At 43.3% G+C, this 22219-nt stretch overlaps 1 protein-coding gene across 3 annotated transcripts in view; it reads left to right on the forward strand.

Moving 5' to 3' along the window:
• Window positions 1-22219, forward strand: part of YPEL2 (yippee like 2) — a 55959-nt gene that overhangs the window by 11848 nt on the left and 21892 nt on the right. For all 3 annotated transcript variants that reach the window (XM_074974880.1, XM_074974881.1, XM_074974882.1), the window contains one exon: window positions 6260-6572. In XM_074974880.1, coding sequence (XP_074830981.1) covers window positions 6456-6572 — 117 coding nt within the window. In that variant the 5' untranslated portion in view covers window positions 6260-6455. The remainder of the gene's footprint in view (window positions 1-6259; window positions 6573-22219) is intronic.

Consider the following 22219-nt stretch of genomic DNA (forward strand, 5'->3'; position numbering starts at 1 on the left):
AAGACATCCTTCCTTTTTTAAGCAGCAGTGCTCAAATCAGCACCCAAAATAGCTTCCATCCTGTGGCTACCCAACCTAAAGATCTATCCATGACAAGTGAATGAATGACGTCAAGGAGTTGAATAGAACCATAAGTGAGAGCCTGGTGGCTACAGTCCATGACCTTGATGAAACAAAGAGCTCTTCAAAGTTGGATTCCCTGCACTGGAATTACACCCTGGGAGCAGGTACATCAGTATCTCCTTGATATATTCATGACTGGAGATACCCAAGAAGGGAGTCTCTGGTTTCCAAACAGACAGTTTTTTTTAAATACTTTGTATTTAAGCGTTCCCTGTCCTATACTGTATTTAACTGATTAGCATGTCTCATCATCTTCATCCTCTCAAAAAAGTTTCCATGCTGTGTTTTCTTTCTGAAAATGAAATGAAAAAGGCCAGACCCCTTAACTGCAATGTGTGAGAGGAAAACTAGACTTACTTATGTTTTCAGCCATTGTGTGTGGACTGCTGCAGGCAGCAGCATTATCTGGCATGCATCTATAAGGATGCCAGTGCTTGGGATGGACTAAATGTTGCTTATTTTCCTGTCCCAGCCATGACTGTATTTCCTTCATGGTGAGCATCCTCATGAGAAAAGCTGCCATGGGGTCTGGGTGTGTGAATGGAGGCGTGAGTGAATACTTGCCCAAGAAGCTCTTGGATAAACATCAAAGTCTGCTCAGCAAAACACCTGTCATGTTTTAGTTCCTATAGAGAGATGTCATTAACCGATTATTCCTGGAATATTATACAGTATGCCCTTTAAAAAAGGGACACATGCCTGTAAAACACACACACACACCCCACCCCCCCACCCCCATGTTCTAGCAATTATCTCATTGATGGTTAGCTGTGAGAAAGGGGTGCTGCAGGATTACATTCCAGGACACCGCCCGCCCTAGTTTTTTTTAACATGTTTTTTCCCTGATTATTTAAATGCCAGGCTCAAACTCCAGCTCCACTAACTTCAATAGGCCTATCCTAGAAATGAATTTGGCTCGAAGTGTTGACTTATTGGAAGGATGTAGACTCTTGTTGCTATGGTCTCAGTCTGGTAGAGTGGACAGTGAGTTGGCTGGTGGTGACCATCGTGTGTGCACCTCTCTGCCTGTATTTGTGTTTTTGTTGTTAAAATAATAAAGGCTTTTTCTTACAAAAAAGTGTTAATGTAATGGAGATCAGCCAATAGCAGAGAGAGCAAATGCCACCAGCACAGAAGATGAGTAATGCTAGATTGTGTGGCTACCAGCATGGCCTAGGATCATACCTTTGTTGTTGTCCATATTTGACTGAGTGAGATTGCCATGATGCACTGTTAACTGTATTTGACTCATTACCACCCAGCTGTGCTTGTGTCTACTGCAGAAGAAAAGAATGTGAACCATTGGTGATGGTGGGAGTGGTATATTGAGAACATGATCTACCATTCCACACATTTTTGAGGTGACATTTTAGCAGGACTTAGAGTATGTATATGTTGCAAAGAAAAACCTGCAGTACTGAGTCTCAAGAGCTCGGCCAATTGACTTGGGCTCACGGGGTTTGGGCTGTGGGGCTAGATATAGCGGTGTAGATAGTCCAACTCTGGTTGGAGCCCAGTCTGCAAGACCCTCCACTCCCTCACTAGATTTCAGAGCCCAGGCTCCAGCCTGAATGGAACATCTACACTGATATTTTTAGCCTCACAAACCCAAAATCAATTGAGCTGGGGTCTGAGATGCAGCACCAGGCGTTTTTATTGGCAGTGTAGATGTACCCGCAGGCTCCTAGAACTTTGTGACAGTGCTCTCCTGTGCTGAAAAGACACAGACTCTGTTGATTGCACGCTCCTCCGTTGTAATGATGATAGCACAGGGACATTGCTTGGTAGCAGTGTTGTATTCTGAGCCTGTGTGTGTGTGTGAAAATAAATAACATATAAAATATACATTTAAAGTTAGCCACACTTACTGGCATATTCAGGGTCAACTGAGGCTTTTTAAAGCCATTTTACAATCCTTGCAGATGACCAGGATCTTTGCTCACAAATAGTAAATTTTCTCTTTCATATTCAGCAAAGATAGTGATCTAGTCATGAGAGCATAAGTGGAACCAGGAATTTCTGTCCCTTGCTCAGATATAATCTCACTTAAACTCTTTGTTCCTATTTCCCCATCTGTGAAATGGAGACTGTACTTACCCACCTCAGGCATGTTGTGAAAGCTGATAAGTTATAAACATTAACATGCTTTGACGGTGGAAAGGGCTGTATAAGTGCGAAGTATTTTTATTCCTTTCCCTCCCCAATTAGACTAACTCCATTTCAGTGTCTCCTCCTCTCATAGGTCTTGGCTGCTGATAGCACCCCTAGCTGGTCAACCTGGCACTGTTGGCGCTCCCTGCCTCAGTTTCCTTCCCTGAGGTGGGTCCCCTCAGCTCTCCACATACTGGTCTATGCTGGAGATGTGGTTTAGCCTTCTGGCCAATTGATTAAAAAAACAAAACAAAACGTAATCCCTTTTGGAGTAGCAGGAGTCAAAGCTCTTGTTTTGTTTTTTGTTCTGCCTGGGGGCTTCTCTTCAGCCCACCCTCTGGGTCTTGTTCCCAGGGCCTCTTTCTGGGATAGAGCGCTTAGCTCCCAGGCTGGTTCTCCTAGAGTACCATCCTCAGGGCCTTTCCTGGGAACCTACTGCTCCCCATGGCTCCGTTCTCCAAACTGAGCTTTCTCAGCCCTCTTGTAAGGCCCAGGTGTACATTAACTATCACCTGACCCTCTTTAATCCAGCCCCTCTCAGGGTAGGAAGCAACTAATTAATTATGGCACAGGTGTGTCTGGGCCAATCTTCCCCTTAAAGGTGCCTGTGATATCTCCCCATTCTAATTGTGGTTCCTATGTGCCACTGCTCAATGACCCTGGGTAGGAAGAGTAAGCAACTAACAGAGGAGATCATCGTGACTGTTTCCTCTAGATTTTGTCTAGACATCGTTTATGCATCCCTTTTGGTTGAGACACTCCACTGGCTGATTTTTTTCTGACTAATGGTGCAGTACAGAGCCAGTGCTGCTGTCTTAGGGGTCAGTCAGAAATGAGATCTGAATTGGCTTTATGGTATGGGAGGGAGAGGGACAAAACAGCCTATTAGTATATTCTCCACCATTCCTGCAGAAGGGAAGTAAGAGATAAAGTTACACTGTCTCTTTTACATACATGATTTTAAAAGCAATCAGGATGAGAAGCCAGACGGCTGCTGTATAAACCTTGGAAATAAGGTAAAGCACTTGCCAGTCTTTTACTCTGTTGCTTTCCTCCAGCTGGTCTTTTTACTAATGTTTCTTTCTGACAGGGTTTGGTTCTTTGCCTTGGAATCCAACTGCATTTGGCCCAAGTAAGAGCACATTTCGTCTCCTACTTTCTTGCTCTTGGATGGCAAAGTGCATGGCTCACGCATTCTGGGCTCCAAGATCTGTTAGTTAGGATTTAGTATCAAATACTGAATCAGAAGTTTGGAATTTTGGGGTGGTTCTGTTGTCTTATGACAATGCTGTTGTCTTATGACAATGCTGGTGCTCAGTTAATTCAGGACAGTTGGGAACTTGTTGCACTTGCCTACATCAAAGGAATAGGGAGCAAAGAACAGATTTCCCTATATGTTTACCTGTCTTGCTCCTGTCATCATGTAATCTTAATCCTGAATTCAGGTCTGAGCATATAACCCCCTAAGCACTTTTCACCATAGAGGGAAACCAGTGCTCTCTAATCCAACAGAGCTGACTCTGCTTATAGCACTGCGAAAGCCCGCTGAGAAAGCACTGAGGAAGTATATAGTTTGCAGAGTCACTATCGCTAGAGCCCTGTGCGGATATAAAATGTGGACCCACATCCATCCATGATCCGCAAACATGCCCCATGGATATGATGTGGATGCCCTGCAGATATGATGTAGATATCCATGGATTTGCAGGGCTCTAGCTATCGCCTGATCCCACTCCCAATGTAGCCAAAGGAAAGACTCCCATTGAATTCAGTGAGAGCTGGATCAGATCTTACGGGATATCAAAGCTGCGTCTCTGGGTTAGAACAATTCTCACCAGGTTCCCTTTATTTTTAATGTGAAAGGACTAATCTGATTAGTCTGTTTTTGCTGAGTAGTATGATGATGATAGATCTGCCTCATCGGCAGTTTTCAGAGTGAATAAAAGAATCCTGTCACGCCTGCACTCACTCAGGGCCGCTCTGGGTGAGAGGCCTGGCAGGGAAGAGAAAAAATGTTTCAGGGAGCATAAGAGGAAGTGACACTATCCAAAGAGACCACATTTCTGGTTAATTTTCTAACTGATTTCTTGTCAATAAATATCTACCTCTGGGCACTCCCCAGTCCTATAAAATTATCATTCTTAGGCCCTGCCATGTGTTGCATTTAGCATACATTGGTGAGCTTCTTAGAACTTTCCTTGCATAGTTATTAGATGCAGGTGGTATTTATTTACTATAAGGGTTGCAAGTAAAATGCTTTGCTTTTAGGTGTTGGCAATGGCAGGGAAGATATGGTGGATACATTTTTCAGACAAGCCTAAGTGACTTAGGTACTTAAGGTCTGTTTTCAGCAGTTACTTAGGAGCCTAAGTACTTTGAAAATAGATGTCTAAATCGTGTAGGCACTTTTGCAGATTTTACCCATTGTCCTGAATGTTGGCCCGGGCAGGGCTCTCTAGCAATCAGTGGTTATGGTGATTGGGTTTGTGGGTTGTAAACATTTAACTGGCTTCTCCGTTCCCCCTCTAAGGGAATTGCCCCATTGCATTGACCTGCTTTAACTTATTATCAGCAGTAAGCAGAGCTATAGGGAGCATAAGGGACCTCCCACGCTGGATGCCCCCATCTGTTTTATATCATTCCTACTGAAGCCTCTATCTCTGCTTTCTGAATAGCTTCATGATTTCTCTACGTGCTGTTCAGACAATTCAGCGTTTTTGCAAGTGAGAGAGAAAGATGCAGTTGCCTAGAATAGTCCAGATCCAGCAGCTCTCTATCCCTCTCACCCCTGCCGTGTTTTTGGTCATTGATGTAGTACAGCACATCCATCTGAGCAGGAGCAAAACTGGCTTAGTATATGGCAGTACTGAGCCATTTTAAATAAATAAATCCAGCCTAGGTCACCCAGCTGACCTGGAAGATAATCAGTTATCCTTCAGGCAAGTTACTGTTGCCAGTGTAGAGACCATCTCTTGTGCTGCTTTGTTTGGTTCACTCAGGAATTTCCATTATAAATCAGCTTATTGTGAGAAATAAATAAATAAACCTTGCTGTATTTGTCTGACCCATAAAGTGCAAATTCAGGAGCACAACAACAAAATCACATGTTTTATGAAAAGGAAAAATCCTGTTGGGAGGAGCAGTCCGAGTTCACAATTAATTTCTAGAACACACACGTCTCTTTGGGGCGGGGGGGGGGGTGTGTGTGGAGAGGGCTGCTCCCTTCGTACCCTATGTTCTTTCCACCATCTGAAGATGCAAAGAAACCATTTTTATATACTGTATAACATAGTGATGTAGGAGTTGCTGAAAGATCTTGTGCTCTGAGCTGGCTACATTAAATAGATTGGATAGTAAAAAGTGTTTTCACAGTGATTGGTGACATGCCTAACAATTCCCCTTTCACCGAGGCGTAGCCACTACTTGATGTTATGGGGCAAGGCACTAGAATGGTATCTTGCACTTATATAGTGGCTTCCCTCTTTGGAACTTACAATATGTACAAGGTAGGTACATTTTGTTAATTCTCCATTTATACATGGGGAAACTGGGGTAGGAAGAGAAGAAAGATGATCTAGTGCATAGAGCACTTGCCTGGGACTTGGGAAACTTAGGTTTAATTCCGCACTCTCCCACAGGCTTCTGTGTGACTTTAAGCAAGTCATTTGGTCTCTTGGTGTCTCAGTACCCCATCTATAAAACATGTATAATAGCACTTCCATGCCTCAGAGAGGTGTTAAACACATAAGAACGGCCATACTGGGTCAGACCAAAGGTCAGTGGCCAGGAATAGAACTGAGTCCCTCTTACTGTATCCTTCTTCTAACTCCTCCATGGACCCTATGCTCTAACAATAGACGATTATCCAAACTCTACCATTGTTGGAAGTCATCATCCCTGGTAGTGCATGCGTGTCAAATCTGTTTGTCTGGTGTGAATTTGAAGCTATTAGCTATATTATTTATTCTTTTGTTTCTAAATTTAGGTCCATGTGAATCCACCCTTTGCCTCTACCAGAATCTCTTCCTCTGAAGCCATCACCAGTGTGTGGAGCCTGCCGCACACCCATCACCTACCAAACCACGGCCTTTACCTGTGTCTTCCGTTGTTTCCCGTGTGACCCTTCTTGTGGGAGCGCCTCCTGGGCTACCCCAGAGTTCACGCAGCATTCAGTGGCTCCAATGGTGAAGATGACGAGGTCCAAGACTTTCCAGGCATATCTGCCTTCATGCCACAGAACCTATAGCTGCATTCACTGCAGGGCTCATCTTGCCAATCATGATGAACTCATTTCCAAGGTACGTGCAAGAACCTCACCCTGCAGATAGTCAGGTTGAATCTCCCCAGGGAGGAGACATCCCTAATGTAATCTGAGATGTGTACTAGGATTGCAGCCTGATTAAACTCCTTTCTCGTTGTTTGTGGAGATGTCTGGATTATTGGCATTGCAATTTGGGCTTTGAAAATGGATATCACTCTGATGGCTCTTGCAACTTGATCAGTCTTTTTGTTTTCATTTGATCAATAAACTAGCTTCAGGGCGCAGGTTCCTAAACTCTGGCCTGTGGAGCACTTGCTGGTGATCTGTGGAGAGCTCATATCTCATCCCGTGACACTGGCTCTCTTCCCCTTTGTTTCTTGTTGCAAAACTGGAGTAATAGATGGCTAGAAATAGATCAAAACTCTTATTGATATTGCTTTTCCCTGTAAGCACTTGCTAAAGTAGCCACAGGGATGTTGTGAATTGACAGGGAGGTATCCACAGGACACTCTATTAAAATGTGGTCCACACCGTGGAAATTTTGGGTGGCCCCTGCTTTAAGGGAATTCCACTCTAGCTTGTTTTGAAATATAAGGTAGCATCTCAAAGACTTGCTGAATTTGTGCTCAAATTGCTGTAGCTTTGTAGGCCTGTTAGCAAGACACCAAGGGAGTGTGGCCATTAGAAGCAGAAGTGGAAAAGCAATGGGATGACAGGGTGGCTCTAAGCCACTGTTTCTCATACTCTGGTCTGTGAATCACCCTGGGGAAGGGTCCTGATGGTCAGCCGAATTTAAAAATAAATATCTTAAGAGCCAAGCAATAGGAAATCCGAATGATGGGGTGGTGGAAATGGGCCCATGAGAGATCTCTTTCTAAAGTGTAGAAACTGCTGATAGCCCTTCACAGAGTGGCTGTCAGCTCATTGTGCATTGCTGGGGTCAAGCATCAAGTTTCCAGGTCTTGGCTGCCTTGGCAGCCAGGCATTCCATAAAGTTTATTCAGCTCGTAAAGTTTGGGTTCAGAAAAAGCAGACACGCCACAAGATTTATTAGCTGAGACAAGAGAGGAAATTGCAGCATGGGTTCTTGACAGGACCTTAAACGAGTTCTCAGCCACTTGGAACAGTGCAGCCTTGAGATGGGCAAACTTAATCTCATGGTATGTGGGTGCTTTGCATACAGTGTTTAGAGTGCCGGAAAGTGCATGGTGCCCTCTTTTTGCCCATGTGCACAGAAAGGCTTAGGATGCATTACCTTGTACGGTGGGAGTCGGTCCCTGGCTTGTTAAAATGCTTGATAGCTGGGGGGGTCTGTCTGGGTTCTTGTTGATGCTCAAATAGGGCATGGCGGTGAAAAATGCCTCCTTCCACCTGAGACTGGCTAGATGAGAGTTCCCCTCCCGCATCCTGCTGGATGCTCAGTGGGCCATGGTGCTCCATGCCTTTGTGACATGACCTCCCTGCTTGACAACTGTAACGCAAAGGACATGTGAGCACTCCAGCACTAACAAAAAGTCTTCCTAATCCAGAACAGCCAATCTCACCTGCAGCACCAGCCAGCACATGACCCCTGTGCTCTGCTTATTGTACAGGCTCCCTGTAGAATACCAGCTCTAATTCAAACGCTCTGTCCTAATTCTCAAGGCCTTCCCTGGGTAGTTCGGAGGGTTTCTCTCACTCCATGACCATAATGACCTTCCTCAGCAGTGATAAAGCTGTCAGCCTCCAGTGCAGGAGACTGGGCTTCACAGCCAGCCCCGCTAGAGCATCTCAGCAGAGGGAATTAGAATGGCCACAAACCTGTTGGCCCACAGAGAAAAGTCTAAAACTTACTTCATTGCCTTAGCCTTCCCAAAGGCACACACAAACACAGCAAGGAGGAGGAAAGGTGGGTGAAGGCTAGATGCAAAAGTGAAGGGGTAAAATACAAAGCCCCCGTAGCTGCAGGGGAAATGGGGAGGAAACTGTAGGCCCGGCAGCCTGTTGTGATCTGTTTAATCTTGAGGAGAATATTGGATGCTGCAGCAGTGGGCACTGTTATAAAGTAAAAGGATAGACCCTGGGTGTCCATGGGGAACCCTGACAACTCACTTCTGAGAGCCATCTTCAAGGCTTTTGAAATAGAAATACGTGCAACTTTCTCTAATGGTTAGAGCACAGGACTTGGAATCAGGAATTCTAGGTTCAAACCCTGGCTCTATTGCTGTGTGACCTGAGGCAAGTCACTTATTTTCTTTGTGCTTCAGTTTCTGTAAGATGGGGTTGGTAACTTCATACGACATACGGCTGCTGTGAGGATAAATCAGTGTGTAAAGCTCATTAGAAATGCTAAGTATTGTGAATAAACTTGCTGCTATAAATGTAACTCTGGATTAGCTTTCTTTTTCATGTAAATCGCACCCCACACGCCTGTCCAACATGTGCTTTTTTTTTTTTCTTAAAGTAGTGCAGGGTCTCTGTCCTCCCCATTTACACTTTCTCTCTCTCTCTCTTTCTCTGCCCAACTACTTGAGTTTATCTTCACTTCTTAAGGCAGCATTTTAAGGCTGTTTGGAAGATGTAAAATGCATCTCTCAGGAGCCCATCTCTGGACTCATCCTTTTGAAACAAAGAGAGGAAACCCATTGTACGTGAATTACCTATTCCCAGAATCAAAGACCCAAGGCACTCACTCTTTCATGAGGGTGCTTGTTCTGAGCGAACAGCTGTTACTGACTTGTGACCACAGGAAAAAAACAACCCTTGGTAGAGTTTGAAGGACTGCTCACCTGACACGGTCCTTTTGGAGTTGGAGTGACCTCTGGTAGTAAGCTTATTGGCAAGTCTGTTTAAGGGTTTTTCATTGTATTTAATGTTTCCTGTGTAATGCTTTTACCTTAAGAATAAATAAGCTTGCTTAGAAAGAGCTGTGTTGTAACTTAACTGTAGGTAACCGTGCTGCTTATCGCCTCTGAGGAAGGAAAGCAAATCAGGCCTGCTGAGGCAATCTGCATTGCTGGGGATATCACAGTGTAGACAGGGAACTGTGCAGCCTGAAAAAACTCAAGAAGGGGAGAGATGCATGTCTCCACCCAAGAGAGATGGTGGCTGGGGAACTGGAAGCCTGAGAATTGGTGCCCTTACTGAACCATGGAGGGGGAATACATATGTAGTTGCCCTGAATAGTGACATAAATCAACTTTTTTTGTTTGTTTGGATTTAAACATACTTCTTTGCAGCCCTACCATCATTGCATGTGAGAAGCTGATTGTGAAAATGTCCTGCTTGTCTTCCTCATGCAAACTCAGTATAGTGTAAGAAAGAAGCAGCAAAATGAAAAATAAGTGTCACTTATATACCCTTTCAGTTCTAAATAATCTGCAACGTTAGGGTCATGGAAGATATGTTTCAGAGTGGTAGCCGTGTTAGTCTGTATCAGCAAAAAAAACGAGGAGTACTTGTGGCACCTTAGAGACTAACAAATTTATTTGGGCATAAACTTTTGTGGGCTAAAACCCATTTCATCGGATGCATGCAGTGGAAAATACAGTAGGAAGATATAGATATATATATATACACATACCATACCAACTGTAAGACTAATTAATTAAGGTGGGCTGTTATCAGTAGGAGGAAAAAAAAGCCTTTTGTAGTGATAATCAGGATGGCCCATTTCAAACAGTTGACAAGAAGGTGTGAGTAAGAGTAGGGTGGAAAAATTAGTATGGGGAAATAGTTTTTACTTTGTGTAATGACCCATCCACTCCCAGTCGTTATTCTAGCCTAATTTAATGGTGTCCAGTTTGCAAATTAATTCCAATTCTGCAGTTTCTCGTTGGAGTCTGTTTTTGAAGATTTTTTTATTGGAGAATTGTGACTTTTAGGTCTGAAATTGAGTGACCAGGGAGGTTGAAGTGTTCTTTGACTGGTTTTTGAATGTTATAATTCTTGATGTCTGATTTGTGTCCATTTATTCTTTTGCGTAGAGATTGTCCGGTTTGGCCAATGTACATGGCAGAGGGGCATTGTTGGCACATGCTGGCATATATCACATTGGTAGATGTGCAGGTGAACGAGCCTCTTATGGTGTGGCTGATGTGATTAGGTCCTATGATGGTGTCCCTTGAATAGATATGTGGACAGAGTTGGCAACAGGCTTTGTTGCAAGGATAGGTTCCTGGGTTAGTGTTTTTGTTGTGTCGTGTGTGGTTGCTGGGGAGTATTTGCTTCAGGTTGGGGGTGCTGTTTGTAAGCGAGGACTGGCCTGTCTCCCAAGATCTGTGAGAGTGAGGGATCGTCCTTCAGGATAGGTTGTAGATCATTGGTGATGCTCTGGAGAGGTTTAAGTTGGGGGGTGAAGGTGACGGCTAGTGGAATTCTGTTACTTTCTTTGTTGGATCTGTCCTGGAGTAGGTGACTTCTGGGTATTCTTCTGGCTCTGTCAATCTGTTTCTTCACTTCAGCAGGTGGGTATTGTCGTTTTAAGAACGCTTGATAGAGATCTTGTAGGTGTTTGTCTTTGTCTGAGGGATTGGAGCAAATGCGGTTGTATCGTAGAGCTTGGCTGTAGACAATGGATCGTGTGATGTGGTCTGGATGAAAGCTGGGGGCATGTAGGTAAGTATAGCGGTCAGTCAGTTTCTGGTATAGGGTGGTGTTTATGTGGCCATCGCTTATTAGCACTGTAGTGTCCAAAAAGTTGATCTCTTGTGTGGATTGGTCCAGGCTGAGGGTTGATGGTGGGATGGAAATTGTTGAAATCGTGGTGGAATTCCTCAAGGGCTTCTTTTCCATGGGTCCAGACGATGAAGATGTCATCAATGTAGCGTAGGTAGAGGAGGGGCGCTAGGGGATGAGAGCTGAGGAAGCGTTGTTCTAAGTCAGCCATAAAAATGTTGGCATACTGTGGGGCCATGCAGGTACCCATAGCAGTGCCTCTGACTTGAAGGTATACATTGTCCCCAAATGTGAAATACTTGTGGGTGAGGACAGAGTCACAAAGTTCAGCCACCAGGTTTGCCGTGACGTTATCGGGGATACTGTTCTTGACGGCTTGTAGTCCATCTTTGTGTGGAATGTTGGTGTAGAGGGGTTCTACATCCATAGTGGCCAGGATTGTGTTTTCTGGAAGATCACCAATTGACTGTAGTTTTCCTCAGGAAGTCAGTGGTGTCTCGTAGATAGCTAGGAGTGCTGGTAGCGTAGGGCCTGAGGAGGGAGTCTACATAGCTAGACAATCCTGCTGACAGGGTGCCAATGCCTGAGATGATGGGGCGTCCAGGATTTCTAGGTTTATGGATCTTGGATAGCAGATAGAATACCCCTGGTCATGGTTCTAGGGGTGAGTCTGTGCAGATTTGTTCCTGTGCTTTTTCAGGGAGTTTCTTGAGCAAATGGTGTAGTTTCTTTTGGTAACCCTCAGTGGGATCAGAGAGTAATGGCCTGCAGAATGTGTTGTTAGAGAGCTGCCTAGCAGCCTCTTGTTCATATTCCAACCTATTCATGACGACGACAGCACCTCCTTTGTCAGCCTTTTTGATTATGATGTCAGAATTGTTCCTGAGGCTGTGGATGGCATTGTGTTCTACACGGCTGAGGTTATGGGGCAAGTGATGCTGCTTTTCCACAATTGGAAAAGATATGGGTGATTTTGAACCTGATTGTACCACTTTAACCAAAATGACCCAAATGCTCCATCACTGGTAACCTTCCTTACAAAAAGGGGTTTTATGTACTGTCTGGGTGCCATTTTTTTGGCTCAGTGGAATTAGTTCTTCCGTTCCTCTTTCCCCAAATTACACAGAGATCACATGAGAGCTGTGCTGCTTTGAATGCCACAGGCTTTCAGCTCTTTTGGATATATAAAATTGCAGCATTGGCTGATGCTTTTTGACTGAAGCTCAAAGTGGAATTGAATCTCAGTATTTTTTGTTTCAGTCCCCAGTTTCCCCTCTTACTCCTGCATCACCAGTGTTGACTTAATCTGGTTTTACAGGGTTTTGCCAAAACTGGGGATTGCAAGCACTTTGACAAGTAGGTTTTGGCATGGCTGATTATAAAAAGGGAAACCTTGTAAGCTTCAGATGGGCTGACGGCTTCTTAATCACAGTTGTTATTTAAAGAAAAAGAATCAATGCAGATGCTTTAACAAACTCCAGAGCTGTTCCATGAACTAAGTTACCAAAATGTTGCCTGCTTACTTGGCCTTTTCTTTCATAGTCAGATGGAGAAAGTGGTTTAATAAAATATCTGTTTTATAACAACATCCAAAAAGTGGATTTGAATGTCTGGCCAAGAAAGTTCTTGGTGACTAAGGAAATATAAGGTAATCAGATGGGTTGGGTGGAGGGAGTAACTAGTTTCCTTTGCATGTTCTTTGGGTGCCTCAGTTAACATGAATGGAGGTTCTGCATGTCTAATTTTTCTCATTTTCTCATAGCAATGCTTCATTTAAAAACAAACCACATTAGCACATGCTTTAGTTTCATTGCCCTTTCCAATGCGAAGAGTGTGGTTAAGGCAATGGACTGGGACTCAGGAGAGCTGGGCCCAACGCCTGGCTCTGCAACAGATTCCATGTGTGACTGTGGGGAAGTCCATTGATCTCTGTACGTGGTTTCCCCACCTCTAAAGGGAGATCATAATACTTCCTTTGTCTGTCTTGTCTGCTTAGATTCTAAGCTTTCTCAGGGCCGGGATTTGTACAGTGGGGTCTCAATCTCAGCTGAGGCCTCTGAGTGCAATTGTAATACAGTACAAATAATAATTGTGGCATAGAACTGCAGTTTAGCAACTGCCAGACATTCAACTAGACTTTCTAAAGAGTGAGAAAAATGTATATGGTATTACCCAGAGGTTTCTTAATTTTTTTTCCTTCTCCCAAGACACACAATCTTTATAAAGTTTTCAGATCTTTTTATGGAAAATATGATCTGTAATTGACAACCAGACATTAGGGAAATCTCTCTAGTCTCATTGATTGAGGGGAAATTCATTGAAGAGGGTGGCTTCTGCATCATACTTGAGTGAGCTGTGGTTTACAAGCTATGGAATGGACTTTAACAGTGTAAAAATAATATAACTTTTTCTGCTTCTCCAGCGTGCAGCAGTGGTGCTGCTTTCTATTTTGTTTTCAGCACCACCAGTGACATGGGTGAAATCCCAGTGTATCTTGTGTGCCTTTTCTATTGGAATTAATTTGTACCTGTTGTCCGGTGTAGTGCCAATCAAAACCAAGAGCCGAAAAATCTCAGCCAAGCATAGCAATTCTTGTGTCTGCTATCACTACCTTTTTTTTTTTTTTTTTGGTTGTTGTAGAGACATAATCCAACAGAAATGTGCTTGATTATGGAAGTATTTAGGGAATGTCTTATGGGCTTCCTACAGCTTCCTTTTCATGGAGTTTTGTGATCCAAGTGCTAAATACTATACATAGAAATATTCTTTGAAATTGGCTTTAGGATTGCTTAAGAAGTTTAGTTTCCTCCTTGATATTTACACTGGACTCCTCATGAAGGATTCCTTTTTGGTATAGGCAGCTGCATCTGGAGCAGTGAATTACCCCAAGTAAAGGACTTCGGAAAAAGTAGAGAGGTGCAATATGTGCTGCCTGTTTTTCACATGTGATTGGGCTGCAGAAGGGAGCCTTAGTACCAGAATGTACTTGGGACTCTGTATCTCGTTCATCTGTGCACATGCCTGACTGCTGTCATCGCTGTAAGGAAGAAGTTTTGGCCTCGACCACTGATGGCTGCAGCCCTGAGATTGCTGATTGAATGGCCCCTTTAATGACCACTCTCACATGCTATAGAGGTCAGAGTTTGTTCCATGTTGCACCTGAAGGATCACAGACATTTGAAACGTGGTGCCTGTTTCCAGACAAGACTTGGATAAATTCAAACATCTCAGAGATGCCAGATTTGTGTATGAATCAAATACAAATAACATTCAGCCAGTCCCTGTCTTCACAGGACTGTCCACTCCCAAGTAGGATTGAGGGAAACCTAAATACACAAGTCTGAAGTACAAGTAGCATTCTCTGTACCAGTGGTTGGAATGTATTGCTTCAGGGTTAGGACCTCTGCTGTTTACCAGTGGGCCCCATGTTCCCATACATTTCCTGTCATGGGTACAGGCAGGACATCTGCAAATCAGAAGAGCTGGGCAGGAAACCGTTTTCCCATCTTGTTTCCTAGATTTCCACCCCCCATCCCAAATCAGGATGAAATAGTCAAAATGTTGCGGGAGGGCAGTGGAATTCAGTTCCGATTAATCAGACCATTTTGTTTCAATTTTAACCATTTAAATTTTAATCTTTTTTTAGTATAAATTAACTGAAATTTTGAATCAGAAATCAAAACTTTTTTGTTTCAAAAATGTCAAAATGAAATGTTTCAACAATTTCAGAACTTTTTTCAAAACATTTTCAAATACCTGCAAACAGTTTCAGTTTTGACAAATCTGCATTTTTCAGATTGAAGAAATATTTCCTTAGAAAATTCCTGACCAGCTGTAGATTGCCATCTTCTTGCTGGATCCCCTTTTTGCTCAACCAACCAGGATATTTTTCTCACTACTACAGGAAAATCAAGATGTGGGGTGGGGATACCTGACCAGGCAACAAATGATTTCTCTTCCAAATCTGTTGTGCAATATCTTTAATGATGGAGGTGGAGCTCTCAGTGGACCGAAAACATGGGTTTAAAATTACTCACCTCGTTCTCTTGTTTTGGGATGGGGAGACCAGTTTCAGAACATCACATAGAAATCCACAAATATCAGTTACAAAATTCAGACACACAAAGAAAGGCAGATACTGTTAAGGCCGAGTGCACTGTACTAATGCTGCTTAGTGCTACGTATGAAATAATAAAGTTGGTGTGTACTCTCAAAAGCTTGAGAGGGAAGTGGGTGTATAAGAGCATGAGGGAAGGTTATGAACATGCTGTGCTGTTCAATGTATATTGCAGCCTGCAAGATGGAGTTAGCAGCCCCTTGTGCACTGGAAGAAGTTTATAATGTTGTGTGTAAGTGCTGGAGTGCGTGAGTTCTGGTCCCAAGTGCAGTGATTTGCATGAGAAGCTCTGTTACTGATTTTTATTTTTTTTCCTTTGGTGGGTTTTTATACTCTGTATCTCTTGAGTTCTGTCTTTCCTTTTTAAATATTCAGTAACGTGTCGGAGAGTGCTCTGCATCTTAGTAGTAGCGTAAGTGCTATATGTGACAGGTGTTATGTTAAATGAGTATGTGTTTATTTTGTCATTGCATACCTGACTCAGCATGCATGTAACACTCCAACTACTTTGCCTCCCTGGAAATTAGCAGCACCTGCCAAACGTGTGTATCAGTGTGAGAAATATTGTAGTGGAGGATTGACAGTCCTGGTGAATCAAGTCCTCCATTTATCCCCAGAATGGGTGCCTCACAAGCTGCACTAAGGCATGCTTCCGCACCCTGCAAACATCCCTAGAGGTGACTTACTCCTGATCAGGCAAGTTTAGCCTTCAAGATCCAATCAGTCCTTGGTATCTCTAAGATTACCATGGATGCAATTAATGCCAGCTGTGGCTTTTGTGATACAATGACACCAGTGAGCTGGAATCTGCTTTGAGATCAAGGGCTACCCAAATGGCCATCAACATTCTTCTGGTTAACTTCTGACACTGGCTGGGTGAGAGCTGGTGTCCTCGAGCCATCCAGTCCAACAGCACAGAGAGAACTTATTTTACCAAAAATGCAGAGCTTACCTAGAGGAGAGCATTACACAGGAATTGCCACACTGGATCAGACACAAGGTATATCTAGTCTAATACCCTGTCTCTGACCATGGCCGGCACCAGATGATTCAGAGGGAGGTGCAAGAAACCCCAGTGTTTACTTTGTGGATAAAGTAACCAATGTTTCACCTTTATTATAATGGGACCTGTTCCAATGGCCATTGAAGTGAGTGGGAGTCTTTCTATTGGTTTCAGTGGGCTTTGGTTCAAGCCCATAATGTCTGTATCATCTTAGTTTAAAACAACAATCAATCCTAAAAGCATTAGGGAATTAAAATGGCATCTTTGATAGTAACAAAAGGTTTAATCTGAACCACTCTGTCTTCCCTTTCGGTCTGTGGGAATGGAGCCTGCACTTCTGATCTCGCTGTACTTGACCATAAGAACATAAGAATGCCCATACTGGGTCAGATCAAAAGTCCATCCAGCCCAGTGTCCTGTCTACCAACAGTGGCCAATGCCAGGTGTCCCAGAGAGAGTGAACCTAACAGGTAATGATCAAGTGATCTCTCTCCCGCCATCCATCTCCACCCTCTGACAAACAGAGGCTAGGGACACCATTCCTTACCTATCCTGGCTAATAGCCATTAATGGACTTAACCTCCATGAATTTATCCAGTTCTCTTTTAAACCCTGCTATAGTCCTAGCCTTCACAACCTCCTCAGGCAAGGAGTTCCATAGGTTGACTGTGCGTTGAGTGAAGAATAACATCCTTCTATTTGTTTTAAACCTGCTGCCCATTAATTTCATTTGTTGGCCCCTAGTTCTTATATTATGGGAACAAGTAAATAACTTTTCTTTATTCACTTTCTCCACACTGCTCATGATTTTATATATCTCTATCATATCCCCCCTTAGTCTCCTCTTTTCCAAGCTGAAAAGTCCTAGCTTCTTTACTTTACATTTATCCACATTAAATTGGACTCTTCCCTTCATGATGTAGCCCCCTGCATCAAAACAGTTTTGATCCAGGTAGCAGAGGGCATCTAGGAAGTGCCTATGGGTTGCCATGGTATGAGGAAACTGAAAAAATATATTCTTCCTTTTTACCAGGGAAATTCAGATTGTTCAATTGTCATTTTTTTATTTTTTATTTCGAAGAAAGAAGAAAACTAGTTATTTCTTCGTGGACTCCAGCTTTTATAGATACCTGGTGCAATGTTAGTATCTGAACAGCCGTATTCGTGTAAGGATGTCAACGCGTGTAGCAGGTGCTTAGCACCTGGAAGATCCGACAACCTAATTTAGGTGTCTAATGAATTCAAGTACTCTTGTTTTAGAGCCATAGATTTTAAAGCCAGAAGAGGCCATCAGGTTATCTAGTCCGACCACCTGTAGGGCCGGAGAATTTCATCATAACTAAAATATGTCTTCCAGAAAGGCATCCGGTCTTGATTCGAAGACTTCTGGAGATGGAGAAGTCTCCATTTCCCTTGGTAGTTTGTTGCAGTGGTTAATAACCTGCAGTGCTTACAAATGTTTCCGTTTGTATCATAGACTTTGAATTTGTCAGGCTTTAATTCCAGTCACTGGTATTTGTTATGCCTCTTCTGCCAGATTTAAAGAGCCCTTTAATACCTTCTATTTTTTTCTCCAAAACAGTACTCCGACTGTAATCAAGTCACCTCTTGATCTTTTTTGATAAGTTAAAACAGTGTGAGTCTTCTGAGTCTCTCACTGTGATGAATTATTTTCCATACTACAAATCATATTTGTAGCTCCTCTTTGTTCCCTCTCCAGTTGTTTAACATCCTTTTCATAATGTGCATGCAGAACTGCACACAGAATTCCAGGATCTGTCTCACCACCAGTAAAATTACCTCCCTGTTCCTCCTCACTGTTCCCCTCTTTATACATCCAGAGATTGCATTTGCCACAGCATCACTCTGGGAACTCATGTTCACTTATTTTTCCACTTTGACCCTGTTAGACACCCACGTGTGACAATTTTGGTAGCAGTTCTCAGTTGCCCGCCAGTTAATGTTGTCTTCTTAATTTCATTCAGTTCCTAGCCGTTATTTTCATCATGTGTCTAGCGCTTTGCACTTATTTGGTAGTCTTACAAGAGCCCAGACTATGTAAGCAACGAACAAGGAAACAGTTCTCTAGAAAGTAATCCTTTTTGGAGCCTACATTTGCAGTGAAATTAACTAAAAGCTTGTATATTTAAATACACAGTATTTAGTATTTCTTTACTTGATTTTATATGAAATGCGATTGGTGGATCTCACTTGGATTCCTAGCAGAACAGATGTCCCCATCACAGCTGCCATTAATTTGGACGCCCTTTATTCATCATCTTGACAGAGAGCCCAAAGACTGAATGGGCCACAGAGATGGATGTTACCCTCTTAACTCCTTCCCCAAGGCATCCCTCTAGGGCAGAGTGGAGTTGTGCTGTTGCGTGATGCCTGTGCTGTAGTTGTTCTGCACCTCAGCAGAGGACATCGGTCTCCAGGGCTGTCATTCTGGCATCTCTTGCCTGCACAAAGAATTCTTTATTTAAAAAATGAAGAAAACAAAATGCCTATTCCTGGAAGAGTCAGAATGTGAAATCTGAGCAGTGTAATAAATGTGAGTAATAAGACATATAACCATGTCAGGGTTCCGTCCCCACTCTGAACTCTAGGGTACAGACATGGGGACCCACATGAGAGACGCCCTACGCTTATTTCTACCAGCTTAGGTTGAAAACTCCCCAAGGCACAAATTCTCCCTTGTACCTTGGATTAAGTGTTTATGCTGCACAGCCCCCTAAATTAGATGTTCAGGTCCCATGGTGTGCTGTGCTGTAATTGCTGCTTTGGGGGCTGATCCTGCATGTTGCTGAGCTCCTTCAACTTTCAAGGACCTTACTGGATGTTGATGATGCTCAGGCCTGTTATTTACTCAGCTCTTGGATGTTTAATAGGAAGATCCAAGCATCGTTCATATCTCCCTGTGTAATTCTGTTTATATAGCAATTCTTGGTGATTTAAAACGTTTTGTGCTATTCTTAAAAAAAGTAATAAATAAAAATCAACATAGTTTAAAATTCTCTGGATGGGGACGGGGTGAGCATGGACTTTCTGACCGGTCGCTTTCTTTGCAGAAATAACTCTTCCATGATCTGCAGCTTCCTCCACCTTAGTATTAATGATTTGGGCATAAATACAATATCATTCCCATTTATTATCCAGGGAGCCTCCAGGGCTGCAGGATGGTGAATCATCTCTATGGTTTTTTTGCTGCAAACTCCTGAAGACTGAAGTTCCTCAGCTCTGAGCCTCTCTGGTGTTTTTTGCTTCATCTAATACCAAGAGGAGGAATTGCTGACTGGTTTGAGGAGTGTGCTAGCAGGGAGAACTGTCCTCCAAATTGATCATGCAGAGTTTTTAAAAATCACATAGCTTTTAGACCTCAGCTAGAACGTGGAGACACTTCTCCTGGCCTCATAAGGAGGCACTGATAGTAGATTGTTGTTGTGTTAAGGAAGTGCAATGAAGGGCCAGTCCTCCCTCTACCATAAATGTGCCCTCAAGTGGAGATGATCCTGACCCACCAGGAGGAGACTTTTCCACTGCATTCTCCTTTTCGAGAACAGGAAATGCTATAAGGAGAGGGAGTTGCATCTGCTTAGGACTGCTCGTTACTTCTGGCCTGGAGTGTGCAAATCTGCTCAGCAGCCTGGCTTCTGTTGTCCTGCATATTGTTGATTGGGCATGGGAATGAGTCCATCTGCTGCAGGCTAGGTGAGGACCATCAACTGCTACAGCTCTGAACTAGAAGATTATGTCAAACCCCTTAGCCCAAGGAGTTGAAACAGACAGAATTGAAACACAACCACAGGGGGAAACCCATTCTGTGTCTCCACTCTTAAAATGAGCTGTGGCTTTGCTGCTAAAGCACAACTGGTAGGCTAGAATACTCAGTTATAGAGGGAGGTTGAGGCAGAGTCCATCTTTCCCTGAAAACTGGAATTTCAGATGATCAGTGAGCTCTCCACATAACTAACTGGCATGAAAGAAGGCATAATAAACCAATTAACAGAGATCTGTTGGATATTAGGAAAAACTTTTTCACTAGGAGGGTGGTGAAACACTGGAATGCGTTACCTAGGGAGGTGGTGGAATCTCCTTCCTTAGAAGTTTTTAAGGTCAGGCTTGACAAAGCCCTGGCTGGGATGATTTAATTGGGGATTGGCCCTGCTTTGAGCAGGGGGTTGAACTAGATGACCTCCTGAGGTCCCTTCCAACCCTGATATTCTATGATTCTATGAAGTCAGGATTCCTGGGTTCCAATCCCAGTTATAGAGTGCTGTTTAGGGGTTAGAGTGTGAGGACTCCTCTACACAAAAAAGTTACTCCAGAATAAGGTAGGGTGTAAATTCGTAAGTAGAAAAACTGTTCTGTAATAACTCCATGTGTGGACACTCTCATTTTGGAAGAGCCATTCAGCTCTAAATTCTCACTCTGCCTTATTCTGGAATAATTTTCATGTATTGACAAAGTCAGAGTCAAGACTCCTCCATTTTAATCCTAGCTCTACTGCTGTCATGCTGTGGTACCTTGGAGAAGCCTCGTGACTTCAGGGTCTCAGTTTACCCATCTATACGATGGGGATATTGCTTCCCTTCTTTATAGGGCTGCCGAGTTTCATTTAATCTGTGCAGCATGCTCTTTGAGCCTCATGCAAGAGTGTAATAGTGATATTAAAATGAGGTCCAATACCCTACCCCCTGCTTTTAAAAGGGCAGGAACACACAAATCTAGGCATCATGACAGATTGAGTAGGGGGAAATGCATTTTGTTTTTCTTCTTCCCTGCATTAGGATGAGGTTTCTAATGCCTTAGTTTACTGTCGTGATTCTTGTCAGAGGGTCAATCCCCTACTTTACTCCATCCGTTGAACAGCTCATTTTTTTGCAGAAGACTGTCTCTGCACTTTATATACTAGATACTGCCACGCTGTTGCTGTTATGAACCTCCTGGCTGCCTTAACAGAATGCAATGTTCCACTAATACCATATGGACAGTTACTGTTAAGGCAGTAATTATATAACTGTGTTGCATTAGTAGGTTCCATCTATCATTCCAGCTCTGTTCTGTGTTTATCTTTAAAATCTATAATGGAGCAGTAATTAAAATGGAGAGAAGAAAAAAGGGCCCTGCCCTCACTACCAGTCCCTTTTCAAGAGACTCAGTTGCTGAACACGATAAGCTAGCACTAACCTACAGGAAAACAGCATTCAAAATGGGAGGGGGGGAAGGAGAATCAGCAGCTGCTGCAGCAATTGCAGACTTGCCAGAACAAAAGGCATTTTTCATTACTTTTTGTGTCCAGCTAGAAACTGCTGGGCCTTCTGTTGTATTTTATTTTTCCAGATCCTTCACAATAAATAGTAGTAAAGTGGAAGTGGATCTTTTCAAAGTGCCCTTATGTCCTGAGGCTTCTGTCATTGCATTTTAGTTCTGACATTGATGGCTTGATTGTCAGAGGTCCCGAGCAACTGCAGCTCTCATCAACTGCACGGAGAGGTGAGGATACTCAGCGCCTGTAGAACCTCAGGTCATGGAGGGGGAGGATTAAATGGCTGAATTCTGCCATCTGACTTAATGGAGGAGGCATTGGGAGATACGGGTTCTGTTCCTAGCTGTCACCTTGTGGGGAGATCACTTCACCCCTCTGTCTCTTTCCCCTCTCACCCTTTGTTTGTCTTGTCTGTTCAAACTGTAAGCTCTTTGGGGCAGGGACTGTCTCTCACTGTACTTATACAGCACCCACCACATCCAGGCCTAATAATAATGCTTCTCAACTGTTCGTAATGAGGCAGAGGATTAACATAGACCTTGTACTGTAACTTTAAGAAGTGAAGCTAGGCAGTAATAAAATCCCTTTTCAATACAGCGCTTCCTATGTGAGTATCCCAATGTGCTTTACAAACATGAA

Source organism: Natator depressus, chromosome 17 (genome assembly GCF_965152275.1).
Source record: "Natator depressus isolate rNatDep1 chromosome 17, rNatDep2.hap1, whole genome shotgun sequence".
NCBI lineage: Eukaryota > Metazoa > Chordata > Testudines > Cheloniidae > Natator > Natator depressus.